We start from the raw sequence: 14,643 nt of genomic DNA on the forward strand, positions 1-14,643 counted from the left end.
GAAATAAAAATAAAAATCGAAATAAAAATAGAAATAAAAATAAAAATAATAAACAAATTAATAAAAATAGAAATTTTTATTTTTATTTTATTTTTATTATTTTTATTTTTATTTAGATTTTCATTATTATTTTCATAAGATGCTAAATTGTATGATATGTTCATTCATGATGCATTATCACTGTTAAACTGTGAAATTTCTATGATTGTCAATTAGACCTTTTGTAAAAAAAAAAAAATTGCTTGTCTTGCAAAATGCTCTCAAACCAAGTTACTCTCACACCAAGGTTTTACTGTATTTTACTCCTTTCCTATTATTATTAACAAATTCCATACACGTTATTTAGCATCACAAAATTATATTTGGTTCTGTATTCTCTAAAAGGGGGCAGTACTGGAAGGTTGGTAGGGGTGGAACCAAGGGACGATGCTTGGAGGTAGGTAGGGGCACCTGCCCCTATTTTTGGAGAAAAAAGCCCTGTATACATGCTATATATATATATATATATATATATATATATATATATATATATGTTAGTTTATTTTTATTATTTAATAATAACAATAATCCTCATACATATGTATTATTTTGATTCCTGGCTCCTGTACTCTGGACAGTGGCATATATTATTTTTGTGTAGCGGCGACTCCTGAAGAGCAGGCGCTATGCGTTTTTTCAAAGTTAAACTTTGCCTAAACTGCAGTTTGATTTGGGTTTATTTGTCTAACTTGGACCTCTGCATCAGTCTCACTGGACTGTGAAATGTTCAGCCTGGCTACAGGGGGCACTGTCTCTTGTGGCAGGCGTGGAACTATAGTCTGGTTAGGTGCTCTCTTTCGGAGCCAGGTCAGTGGGAGTGGCCCTCTCGCTGTGCCCTCTGGGAGAGGGTGTTTAAGATGCAGACGTCACGTGGTTCGGGGTTCCAGTCCAGTATGAGGTGCTGACTTCATGGTCCTGGTCCTCCTGAACAGCCCCCAGGAAGGCTATGGCCTGGGGTGCAGATCCACCCAACTTTAATGTCTTGGAGCTGGCTAGCCCGAGGCAAGGAAACTAAAGTAAGGATTCTGAGGTGGTTGGGTGCCGTCTCCGGTTCGGGAGAGACCCAGAGTACTTCAAGCATTCCAGGGGAGGACTCTTTAGAAGAAGAACACGTACGGGTTGGTTTTCTTAACAAGAGCCTGGAAGGGCTGAAGTTACCGAGAGAATCCGGTCTTGTGGATATCACCAAGCAGGCTGAAAGATCCAGGTATCCTACAAGTGTTTCAAGTTTAGTTTCCGTACATGTTCTGCAACAACGTCTGTGGCAGAGACTTGTTCCTGAGTAAGCATCTTGTTGTGAGAGAGGGACTGTCCAACCTGAGTGTTCATCCAGCTGCGAATGGCTGTTCTCTGGATGCAGTCAAAGTAAGCAAGTTCTTCATCGTTTTCGACTTTGACACTAATGCCGCGTACACACGATCAAATTTTCCACCGGACTTAGTCCGCCGGACCACATTACGCCGGACAATCCGATCGTGTGTGGGCTCCAGCGGACTTTTTCATCGTAAAGTCCGGCGGACTTAGAAAGTAGTTTTGACTCAAAATTTATACGCCGGACTTGGCTTTCAGCGGACAATCCATTCGTCAGTGTGCTAGTCCGGCGGACTAAGAATGACGCATGCTCAGAAGCAAGTACGAGAAGGAAGCTATCGGCTACTGGCTATTGAACTTCCTTTTTCTAGTCCCATCGTACGTGCTGTACGTCATCGCCTTAGAAATCACCGGACTTTCGGAAGTGTCCGTGTGTGGCCAAGTCCGTTCGTTATAAAGTCCGGCGGATTGTTTGCCGGACCAATTCAGCCGGAACAATTCGATCGTGTGTACGCGGCATAAGAGTACCTGAATTTCCTTTCCAACCCTCTGATCCCAAGTTGAAAGACTGTTTAATGGACTGAGTTTTGCAAATAAAATCCATTCAAGTGGATCTGTTGTCAGTCTCGAGTCACTGGGCTATTTACAACGGGACATCCCCCTAGACGTGAAACAAGGAGAACGGAACGGTAACGGTAAGCCCAAAAATAACCAGCAGCTCCTTCGGGGGGGGGGGGGGGGGGGGTTAGTGCTACATTTGAATATATTATTATTGCTTTATTGTATTTATTATTTATTAATATTTTCTTTATTATTATTATGATTATTATGATTATTTATTATTATGATTATATATTATTATTATTTTTTTTTTATTGATAGTTCTTATATAGTATATATTTATTATTTTATTTCCTGGCTTCTGTGCCTTGGACAGTTGTATATATTATTTATGTATATATTTATTGCTGATTATGATGCCGGGGATGCTTATTTGTAATAATATTTATCAGTAATAATTCTTGTATATATTTATTGATGATTATGATGCCGGGATGCCTATTTGTAATAATATTTATCAGTATTAATTCTTGTATATATTTATTGCTGATTATGATGATGATTATTTGTAATAATATTTATCAGTAATAATTCTTGAATATATTTATGATGGTTGTATATGGCGTTTTGCAATGTCTGACACCCCCCCATGTGTGCACACTGTTACACACTGATAACACAGGCTGCAGTCATGCAGTAATGAAAGGCATGTGACACAGCAATGAGACTTCAGCATTGTGACTCTCCCTCAGCTCAGTGCACACAGCCAATCACAGGCCTTCTCACAGCTCCCACTCCCCCTGGCAGCCAATCAGGGATGTTGCCTCTCTCTTCCCCTCCCTCCAAACCAGCAGAGTTCCTTAGCCTGTGCTTTGATTGTAACATTGTAACTAGTTCCAGGAAGAAGACTGACAGTAAGTAGAGTTCTCTGCTAGATTGCAACCTCTGTGGGTCAGGCTGTGGGCTGTAGGCAGTAGGCAGGGCTGGGTTTGCTCTTACAATAGTTGATTGCTGATGGGAGTTTTGTGATCAGCAGACAGGAGGGTGAGGAGAATTAGCTGGGTAAATATTGATAGAAGTGTGTGACATGTTTATGTGTTGGGAAGATTCTTTGTGTTTGTTTTGTAAATCATTCCTGTGATCATTACAAGTCAATGACATTGATTACCCATCTGGGGATCATGTGATCTCTGGAATGGAGGAAAAGAAATCAGACCTGTTCCCATATAATGCAATGCTGTGTGTTTGGTGTTCTCATCTCTAGTGGTGTTCTTATTTCTTACCTGTTAGATTTTTATCCCTTTAAATTCAAAAACTTGTAATATAAAAGTCGATTTTTAATTTTTTTTTCCCCTTCCTGGCAGGACTAGGAAGGTACACCCAATGTACAGGGAGGTGCTGAGTGATTGTAAACTCTTCCCAGGTTACTTTTGGAATTAAAGCCTCTCTCGCACGCCTTCGCAAAGAGCTCTGGGGTCGATGTACTAAAACTGGAGCAGTCAGAATCTGGTATCAGGCTGGCCAATCAGCTTGTTCAATTTAGCTTTGACAATAAAAACTGGAAGCTGATTGGTTTCACCAGATTTTGCACTCTCCAGTTTCAGCCAATCTACCCCTTGTGTTTGTAGTGGGGTAGCGTTGTTGGTTTGTTTTTTTGGGGGATCTGAACACATGTGCAATGTTATCTATGGCAGGGGTCTCCAAACTACGGCCTGTGTGGCAAATCCAGCCCGCCGCAAGATTCTATCTGGCCCTCTAATGTAAAGGGACCTTTTGATAGAGACTCTGATGTAAGGGGGGACTCTGATTTGGAATTTTGATGTAAGGGGGATTCTAATGGGTACTTTGATGAGTGCTTTTGATGGTGGTTGATTTAAGGGGGACTCTGATGTATAGGGAACGCCAATATAAGGGGGCTTTGATGTGGATTCTGTTGTAGGAAAGGCTTTGATGTAAGGGGGGCTTTGATTGGTACTGTGATGTGGGGGGACTCCGATGTAAGGGAGGCTTTGATGGGTACTCTGATGTTGGGGGGGGGGGACATCCGAAGTAAGTGGGACTTTAATGGGGACCCTTATGTAAGGGGGGATTTGATGGGTACTCTGATGTGGAGGGGAGGACTCTGATATAATGGGGACACTGATGTAAGGGAGGCTTTGATGGGTACTCTGATGTTGGGGGGGACATCCAAAGTAAGGGGGACTTTAATGGGGACACTGATGTAAGGGAGACTTTGATGGGCACTCTGATGTGTGTGGGGGGGGGGGGCTCCGTTGTAATGGGGACACTAATGTAATGAGGACTTTAATGGGGACACTGATGTAAGGGGGGCTTTAATGGGGACACTGATGTAAGGGGGGCTTTAATGGGGACACTGATGTAAGAGGAGCTTTAATGGGGACATCTGATGTATGGGGGACTTTAATGGGGGCACTGATGTAAGGGAAACTCTAATGGGGGATCTGATGTAAGGGGGTCTCCGTTGAAAGGGGGATTCTGATGTAGAGAGGACTTTGATGGGGCCTCTGACATAAAGGGGACTCCAATGTAAGAGAGTTTATTTAGAATTTCTTTGCTTTTTTTTTTTTTGCCAACCTTCCTGCCCCCTGTTCAGAATTTTTTAAAGGGACACCGGGGGTTGGCGGCAAGGGGTTAACCTGTTTTGCATTGCGTTACTTTTTAATCCAACTTGTTGAAAATGCGCCAGAGAAAAATGCATGCGTGTTTTTAAGAGCGATGGTGTGAACCGACCCCCAAGGCTGAACATTACCATTACCTCTCCATGGGGTAACACAGAACAGCTCAGAATTTCTGGCAGGATCAAACGCTCTTTTTTTTTTTTGCACTCATCAGACCTATATAATAAAACATTTTCACTTTTATATTAACAGATCAAAGGGGAATAAATAAGAGAAGTTCATGTTTGGGGTTTATATACACTTTATACTCCAGACGTCACTTTTTGTGCTCTGCGGTTGTTAAAATCTGAAGAGGGTAAACACTTGGCACAAGACATGGTGCAATCTACCCTTTCCTTATGTAACGGATGCCAGAAAGGGTCACAAGACTCATATTTAACCATTTCATCCTCCTACAGACCTTCCTGTCCTCCAGTGTAATCATTCCTACCACCTGTCCCTGATATGGAGGGACTGTCGATTTTTGGACATAAATACTTTGCTACTCCTCCTGTTGCTCTTCCTGGCCTGAGGTGTAGACCGCCACAAAAAAAACACACAATAGGTAGATATGTATAAAACATTTGCAGAGCTGTTAGGCAGTTTTCTCTCCAGGCTGAATGTTTTTCATTCACAAAGAATAGAGTGAATCTGGAAAATACTGCATTATGGCCACTAGATGGAGCTGACGTTCATAGGAAGTATTTATTTCCTATGATCGTCAGCTGTACAGTATGTACTGTATATGTACAGTAAGCCATCTGTTTATTTAGCTGTTGCAATTTGATTGTACAATCTTCTTTAGCTCTTCCAACAGTGATGTAGTGCGAGGGCCTGCCTGATTGGATAAATAAGGTAGGTCCTCATTTTAGCTCTGCTAAATCTAAATTTAATTGTATGGTGGCCCTTATTTGAACAATCTCCTTTAGACATACAGGAACCATGCAATGTGAGTGCTTTCCCAAGCAGTCTATTCATTTTGTATCCAATCAGGCAGAGCCTTGCTCCATTACAGACTGTACAGCATAAGGGAAATGTATTCTCAAAATGAAATTTTCCTGGCTGATATAATGACGCACTGGCTACAAGGTCTTCTAGGATACTGACCCAGAACAAGCATGCAGATCAGGAAGTCGGGGGAAAGTCAGGAGTTCCCTCCTGCTTACTTGTTCTAGGTCCATGAAGCATGATGGCCAGGAGAGTAGCAATTTCAGAGGAGAGTCTAGAACTGGCATGTCTCTTCCATGATAGGTGGGGGCACGCAGCTAGGAAAACATGGTGTGCACATGGTTGGGTACGCAGCCAAGAAAACATGGTGGGCACACATTAGGTTGGATACTCAGCCAACAAAACATAATGGACATATACTAGGTTGGGTACTCAGCCAAGAAAACATGATGTGCACACACTAGGTTGGGTACTCGGCCAAGAAAACATGGTGGTCACACACTAGGTTGGGTACTCAGCCAAGAAAACATGGTGGTCACACGCTAGGTTGGGTACTCGGCCAAGAAAACATGGTGGCCACATGCTAGGTTGGGTACTCGGCCAAGAAAACATGGTGGTCACACACTAGGTTGGGTTACTCGGCCAAGAAAACCTGGTGGCCACACACTAGGTTGAGTTACTCGGCCAAGAAAACCTGGTGGCCACATGCTAGGTTGGATACTCAGCCAACAAAACATAATGGACAAATACTAGGTTGGGTACTCAACCAAGAAAACATGGTGGCCACACACTAGGTTGGGTACTCAGCCAAGAAAACATGGTGGCCACAGAGTAGGTTGGGTACTCAGAAACACATGTTGGGCACGCAGCCAGGAACACATAGTGGGCACACACCAGGTTGCGCGTGTGGTTGGGCACACAGCCAGGAATACATAGTGGGGGCACACAGGTATACATGGTGGACACAAACTAGGTTGGGAACACAGCCAGGCACTATGATGGGTAGGGTCCCCAAGACTTATAAAAAAACAAAAACCCAGGGGTTGACTTGACCCACCAAGCTCACTTTTGGGTGGATTGATGGAAAGGTTGTTAGAGTTTAGACGGCTCCAGCATTGCAGAGACATAAAATGAGAGAGCACCTCGGAAATTGGCTTGTGTTGTGTCCTCGTTGATGACCTTCAGGAGATGAGCCTCTTCCTCTGATCAATACTGGAAGTGGAGTGGAGCGGTAATGTGACTCGGGGAGGTGCATTTACTGGAAGACCTCCAAGTCGTATCATGTACGTGATGGGGGTCCCTGGAGAGCAGCTCGGGGACAGCATGGAGACAGCCGAACATTTGTGGTCTCCTCAGTGCAGAAATTCTGACGCACAAACATCTCCGAGACTCTCATAATGTATTCGTCATAAACTGAATAAGCTCAATCTCTAAAATCTCATATCCGCTTCAGCAAGTTGGTGTCATTTTCAATCTTTCTGCTTCTCCTGGTTCTTCCCTCCCCCTCAACATGATAATGAAATTTTAAATAAAACCTTTACATTGTCACTAAATAACTTATTTTATATCCATTGCTTCATTATTGGGTCTCTGTGCTTCTTTATGCAATGCATGCAGATCATGGCTGGTGGGAGGGGCCAGAAGGGTGCTGTACATAGCTTACCGAAAACATCACAACACCTTGCCTCGGTACTCCTCTCCGGAGTCCTCAGCCCTGAGTAAAGCAGTGGACTGGCTCTTGAGTGGAGTTGTGCAAATATCAACACACCTTGAGGAGCTTCAGTGGAATACAGGGGAGATATCGGGGGGTCTAGTATACCAGGGGTCCCCAACCCCCGGGCCGCTGCAGATGTGTGGCTTTTTGGGGGCTGGGCAGCGAGTGAGCCAGGTTCGATCTGCATTGGTGGCCACTTGCGTTACCACCTGGGTTCCGCCTCTTGCGCTGCACATGCGGGGGATTTGGATCTAGTGCATTGCCCCCTCCCACCACCATAGGGTGCCTGCTCCCCTTCTCCCAACAATACCACTCCCTTCCCTCTTTGTGGTCATGTCTTCAGGTATGTATGTGTGTATATATATATATATATATATATATATATATATATATATATATATATATATATATATATATATATATATATATATATATATATATATATATATATATATATATATATCTATATCTATATGTATGTGTGTGTGTGTGTGTATATATATATATATATATCTTTATTTGTATTTGTTTGGCTGATCACATGAGCCCTATTTTAATATTATAAATAATAATAAATTGAGCTCATGTAATCGGCCAAACTGATACAAATAAAGATTAAAGAAAAATATTTTTATTCAACAATAAAAATACGTTTTTATCATAATTTTTTTTTTTTATAATAATACAATTGTTTCCATAATAATAATTTATTATTAGTTATTATTATTCTGAAATTGTTTGTTATTACTAGTTATTGAAAAAAATATTTGTATTCTTTCTTTGTATCTCTTTGGCTGATTACGAGCTCAATTTGATAATAATAATAATGATGATGATATTAAACAGGGCTTATGTAATCAGCAAAACGGATACAAATAAAGATTAAAAATATATATATTTTTGCTCAACAATAAAAATAATCATTTTCTTCTTCATCATAATCATAACAATAATATATATATTTTTATAATAATATAATATTTTTCATAATAATTGCGCTCATGTGGGCAGCCAATTTATTATTATTATTATTACTATTATTATTGAAAAAATATATTATTATTATGAAATTGTTATTACTATTATTGAAAAAAAAAAAAAAAGTTTTTCTTTATTTGTATCTGTTTGGCTGATTACATAAACTCAATCTAATATTATTATTAATAATAAATAGGGCTCATGTGATCAGCCAAACAGATACAAATAAAGATTAAAATAAATAAATAAATATATATATATATTATATTATTATTTTTTTTCAATAATAAGAATAATATTTTTTTAATAATAACAATAAATAAATACAGATACAAAAAAAGATGCAGGTAGCAGGCTGCAAACCCCCGTCACCATCCCCCCTCCCACCCCCAGTCTGCAAATGGGGTCGTCTTCTATGAGGCTGGTCCCTGGGGACCGCTATAGTAGACCCATGATGCCCCAGTAAATGGAACCTGTCACAGCAAAATGCTATCACATAGGGGACTATTGGCCCCCTATGTGGTAGCAATGAAGTTAATTGTAAAACAAAATAATAATATTAAATTAATAACGTTTAAAATATATATATATATATAATTATTATAGATATCTAATGATTTTTTTTTTTTTTTTAAAGCCCCCTGCCCCTACATATACACTCATAAGTACAAATGCGTGAGGCATATAAAAACAATGATTGCACTGCACATGTTGCCACACATATCGCCGCAAACGTCGGAATGAGAGCAATAATTCTCATGTATTATTGAGCTGTAAGGTCTTTTGAGACCCCTTTCACACTCGCGCTGCCCGAGCGTCAGTGTTAAAGCGCCGCCAGTTTCAGCAGCGCTTTGCGGGCGGGAGCGGGGCACTTTTATCCCCAAAGAAAGGGTTAACAAGGTGTTAAAAGCGACATTGCCGAAGCACTTTGCAGGCGTTTCGGCAGCGCTGCCTATTGACTTCAATGGGCAGGGGCTGTGTAGGAGCGATGTATACAGGACTTTTTTTCTTCTGTCCTGGAAGTGCACCGCCCCTCCCCCCCCCCCCCCCCCCCCCCCAGTATGAAAGCACTCAGACTTTCACACTGGGGAGTCTTGAGAGGCGCTTTACAGGCAATATTTATAGCATTAAAGCGGAGGTCCACCCTAAAGTGGACCTTCCGCTCATTGGAATCCTCTCCCCCCTCCGGCGCCACAATTGGCACCTTTCAGGGGGGAGGGGGGTGCAGATACCTGTACAGTACAGGTATCTGCACCCACTTCCGGCGGAGATTCTGCAGAATCTACGCCCCTTTCCGAAAGTCCCCCGCTGCCTGCTGGGAAATACACAGATCCCAGAGACAGCGGGGACCATCCTTATTGCGCAGCGCGACTCGCGCATGCGCATTAGGGAACCGTTAAATTAAGCCGAAAGGCTCCACTTCTTGATTCCCATACCCAAGATGGCGGCGGCAGCACCCGAGAGACGATCGAGAGATCGGCTTCGGGTGCCGACATCGCGGGCGCGCTGGACAGGTAAGTGTCCTTATTTTAAAAGTCAGCAGCTGCAGTATTTGTAGCTGCTGGCTTTTAAAAAACAAAAAAACAAACGGCGGAACTCCCGGCGGACTCCCGCTTTAAAACACCTGAAAAGCTCTCCAGTGTGAAAGGGGTCCAAAGCTCCACCTATGGACAATTTAGGGTACTGAAGTTTGCCCCTATTCCGCATACACGTGCGTTTTGTAAGGCTTGACATTTTGGTTAACTTCATCTTTAATATGTTACAAAAAAATTGGGTAATATATTGTGTGCCCTAAAATTTTACCTATAGAGCATTTTTATTTTGTTTTTAACAAAAAATATGAGTTTGATAAATCTCCAAAAATTGTTTTTTTTTTTTTTTTTTGATTTTATATCACACAAAATGAGGCCAATGGTTTAACTAATCTTCGGGCCTAAAATGTGCAATTTATCATGTTTAAGAACTGCAACAAACGGCTCTGGTAGACAAGTGGTTAAAATAAATAAAAGGGAATTTTCTATTCTGAGAGAGGAGGGGGGGTGGGGGTTGGGATGAGATGGCGGAAAGCGTACCCATATGAGGACGGCCCTGTGTGCATGTGAGTGAGCCTCACATCTGAAGCCAGTGAGCTCTGACTTGTATGTCTTTTACCTTTTTTTAATGCTCTGTATGAATGAAATGTTTTTCCGTGGACAAATGTTGGATGGCAGGTTTTAAAATTTTCCACGGACAAATGCGTGTTGTCGGATTATCCGCGCGTGTGTAGAAAAGTCCAAAGTACACACACACACAAGCATGCTCGGAAGCAAGGACGAGCTGGAAGCGGTCGGTCTTGTAAACTCGCATTCGTAATGGAGAACTAACATTCGTGACGCTGCAAATTATGAAATTTGGAAATTCAGCGCACAATTCTCTTCTTCTCTAACGGGATAATAATGAAGCTGCTTTGCTGGTGATATTGATGGAGTTATTGCAAATTAATCTTCAAAGGCTTTTTTTTTTTTTTCTAGTGATATAAAGAATTATATTATTATGCTTTATTTATTTATTTTGGGCAAGTTCCCACAACACCATTATCCTGTAGTTTTTAAGATCAAAGATACAACTATGTTGGTGTCCCTTGTCAATTTTACATCGTATTTTTTTAATAGTAACTGCCTACTTCCAAAATATAATTTGACGTAAAACACATAGCCAAGTATTATTCTCCACAATTTCTTTTTATTGTGCATTAAAAGAAGAAAACAAATAGAATTAGACATGCTTAGCCTTAACTAGAACTTAACCAAAAAGTGCATTCTATGCATCAAAAAATATAGAAAATATAACAAATCAAATCATTTATTATTCAACCAAAAAATTAAATAAAAGCCTCATGCATGTGTGCTGCTTCTTTATATAAGGGGGTCAGCAATGCCAAGAGTTGGTGAAAGCAGGGCTCCGTCATCCGGAGATAATTCCGAAAATCATCCTGATTATTCTCCTGGAGCTCCCGCAGCAAAGGCATATGACATAATTGGTCACGATTAATAAAGCAACCAATTTTTGGTCCAAGAAATCCTCCTCCTCCTGTTCCTGGACTGGACTTGGGTCAAAGCAGAAACTCCAAGGCCAATAATAAATAACACGTTATCTCCTCCGATTCTACAACATGGCTGGTTGACGAACGGCCGTTCAGAAACGAAATGAAAAGCGCGAATCAACACTCACCAAAATTCTACTACCGTATATACTCGAGTATAGGTCGATCCGAATATAAGCCGAGGCCCCTAATTTACCACAAAAAAACTGGGAAAACGTATTGACTCGTGTATAAGCCGAGGGTGAGACATCCCTGTGTCCCTTCCATCCCTGTGTCCCTTCCATCCCTGTGTCCATCGCTGTGTCCCATCCATCGCTGTGTCCCGTCCATCGCTGTGTCCATCCCTGCCTACCTGTGCCAATCTGCAGCCTCTGTGTGCCATGCCGCACCTCTCCTCCTCGTCTGACAGACGGCGGCCATTCCACTGTTCAAAAGCCGCGCCTCTCTGTCTGTGATAGGCGGAACACTCAATTTCCCAGCAGTCAGTGTTCCGCCTATCACGGACATCCTCTCATCCTCGTCCGTAGTATGAGAATGAGCGGATGTCCGTGATAGGCGGAACACTGACTGCTGGGAAATTGAGTGTTCCGCCTATCACAGACAGGGAGGCGCCTGCTTTTGAATAGTGGAATGGCCGCCGTCTGTCTACCTGATCTCCGTGACTCGAGTATAAGCCGAGGGGGGCACTTTCAGCCTAAAGAAAGGGGCTGAAAATCTCGGCTTATACTCGAGTATATACGGTAACACAAAATTAGCAGAAGGAGCCCAAAGGGTGGTGCTAAAAATCTGAAAAACCACGTAGTACGTCACTACGTTTGTGTTTGTTGGCCGACAATTCCTTGCCGTTTGTATGCAAGACAAAATCCATACACACACCTTCGGACAAAAGTCTGAGGTTTTGTCTGTGGAAAATCAGATCGTGTGTACGAGGCTTTAGACCCAGCCTGTCCGGCGAGTATGATCACCTGCTGACTTGACATCATCCACAGGCAGCTTAACTCCTCAATGAGACACAGAAGTTGAATCCAGTGCAATTTTAGCACAGTACAGACAATGTTTTTCCAGTCTTTTTAGGAAGACAATTTACTTTCTCAAGCCCTGTCTCTGCAAAGTATTAACAATGAATGAGGGAACATGGAAGAAATGGGGGAGGGTCTAGCTTGGACTGGACTAACTAGCACTAAACAGGAGGGGAGGGCAGAGAAAGCTTCAGTAAACAAGTTATAGTGACCCAAAACCATTACTAGATGTGAGCATAGATTGAACAATGATAACCTGATATAATTCAATACAACAGAAAAAATATAAGTAGGTGGGACAGAACCCCCCCCCCCATCTGGACCTTTTTACTCTACACATGGCTGCCCTATAAATCCCTATAGCTGCCGGTGTTGTGACATTTACAGTCCGGCCATCGAAAAGTGTCCGCTCTGAACTGCACAGGTGCATCGCTTGCGCAGTACGGAGCAGAAGGAGATTCGGAAAAACTCCGAAGATGAACGGTGCAAGCCCCACCATCCAAGTGGACATAGGGCTGCACATATTAGAGAGCCCCTCGCGGGCTCACTTCGCTCGCCAAGCTTCGGGCATGGCCTCGCTTCGCTCGGCTCTTTTTATTCTAACTCTATGTCCACTTGGATGGTGGGGCTAGAACCTGGACTCACGGCGCAGGCGCCGTTCATCTTCGGCTATATTCGGACTCTGCATGCGCAGTACACAGTGGACACTATCCGACGGGGGACACTATCTGACAGGACACCGGTATCCTTTATGACTGCAGTGATCCTGAGATCTGAGCTTGAAAAAATTGCAGGTGAGCGGGTTTTGTGGTTCCGGTGTCTTGTCGAATACTGTCCCCCGTCGGATAGTGTCCGCCCTGTACTGCGCTTGCGCAGTATGAAGGACAAGGTTACGCCGAAAGTCTCAGAAGATGAACGGCGCCTGCGCTGTGAGTCCAGGTTCAAGCCCCACCATCCAAGTGGACATAGAGTTAGAATTAAAAATTGCAGAGCGAAGCGAAGGCCGTGCCCGAAGCGAGTCGAGCGAAGCGAGCCCGCGAGGGGCCCTCTTACTAAGTGCTACCGTATGTCTACTTGGATGGTGGGCATTCAACCTGGACTCAGGGCAGAAGGTACTATTAAGTGCGCCGGCGCCGTTCATCTTCGAAGACTTTCGGCATCTCCTTGTCCTCCGTACTGCGCAAGCGCTGCGCCTGCGCAGTATGGGGCGGACACTATCCGATGGCGGGACAGTTCTCGGCAGAACACCGGCACTGCTCCTCTTTTCTTTCATTGCAGCACGAGAGGGAGGTTGCAGAGCAGAGAATCATTACACTGACTGCGTGGTGATCCGGAAGCTATCTGTGTTATAAAAATGTATTTCCCAAATCTCTTCTCTGTCCTTCCAGGTGATGTGAGAAGCAAAAACCGAATTCACCCGCTTCCTCCATGGCAGCTGTGGTGTCCGAATCCCCCAGCCATGTCCTGGCAGAATTCGATTCTCTGGACCCTCTGCTGTCAGCGCTGCGATTGGATTCCAGCCGGCTGAAGGTGTGTGCGGCTCTCTGCCAAAATATATTTAAAATTTAAATATCAGGAAAAAAAAAATTCCATACCCCTTTTTAGACTTACTGATGTCATCACTGGGTCTCTCTGGTTCTCTATGTTATGAAATGATCACACCCTCCGACCTCAGTACTCCTCTCAAGAACCTTCAGTCCTGATGCAAGCAGTGGGCTGGCTCTTGGGAGGAGTTATGCAAATATCAAAATAGCTTTATGGTCTGGAGAAGTGGGTGTTCCTAGGCAGGCTGTATTTGCATTCAAGATCACCCCAAGGAAGGCTGAGCCTCTGAGATTGAAAGAACTGAAATCCAATGAATGAAAGGGGCAAGGCAAGGGACAGTCAGGCTGGGGAAGAAAGAGCTAGATGATGCAGCCAGGAAATGAGGTGGGCTGTATCTGACTTGCTGCAGCTTTTAACGCACATTGTGAGAAGCTCACAGTGTGCAGTGAAATCAGAGTAAGTCATTTCAGTGCAGGATTATGCGGGGGTTCCCACCATCCCTGTGCTGAGTTCTCAGGTCTGTACACCTGCTGTGCCCATTATGAGGAGTTCCCACCATCCCTGTGCTGAGTTCCCGGGTCTGTACCCCCGCTGTGCCCAATATGAGGAGTTCCCACCATCCCTGTGCTGAGTTCCCGGGTCTGTACCCCCGCTGTGCCCATTATGAGGAGTTCCTACAATCCCTGTGCTGAGTTCCCAGGTCTGTACACCTGCTGTACCCATTATGAGGAGTTCCCACCATCCCTGTGCTGAGTTCCTGGGTCTGTA

General features: G+C 43.3%; 1 protein-coding gene across 2 annotated transcripts in view; it reads left to right on the forward strand.

Moving 5' to 3' along the window:
* The window catches only part of HPS5 (HPS5 biogenesis of lysosomal organelles complex 2 subunit 2), an 86,360-nt gene that overhangs the window by 16,742 nt on the left and 54,975 nt on the right, over positions 1-14,643 (forward strand). The window contains exons 1-2 of one of the 2 annotated variants that reach the window (XM_077453536.1): positions 2,708-2,825; positions 13,719-13,860. In XM_077453536.1, coding sequence (XP_077309662.1) covers positions 13,759-13,860 — 102 coding nt within the window. In that variant the 5' untranslated portion in view covers positions 2,708-2,825; positions 13,719-13,758. Of the gene's footprint in view, positions 1-2,707; positions 2,826-13,718; positions 13,861-14,643 lie in introns of those variants that run through there. The other variant, XM_077453537.1, reaches the window with a different exon arrangement.

Source organism: Lithobates pipiens, unplaced genomic scaffold (assembly GCF_037356315.1).
Source record: "Lithobates pipiens isolate NorthernLeopardFrog02 unplaced genomic scaffold, aLitPip1_a1.2 Scaffold_24, whole genome shotgun sequence".
In the NCBI taxonomy this organism is placed as follows: domain Eukaryota; kingdom Metazoa; phylum Chordata; class Amphibia; order Anura; family Ranidae; genus Lithobates; species Lithobates pipiens.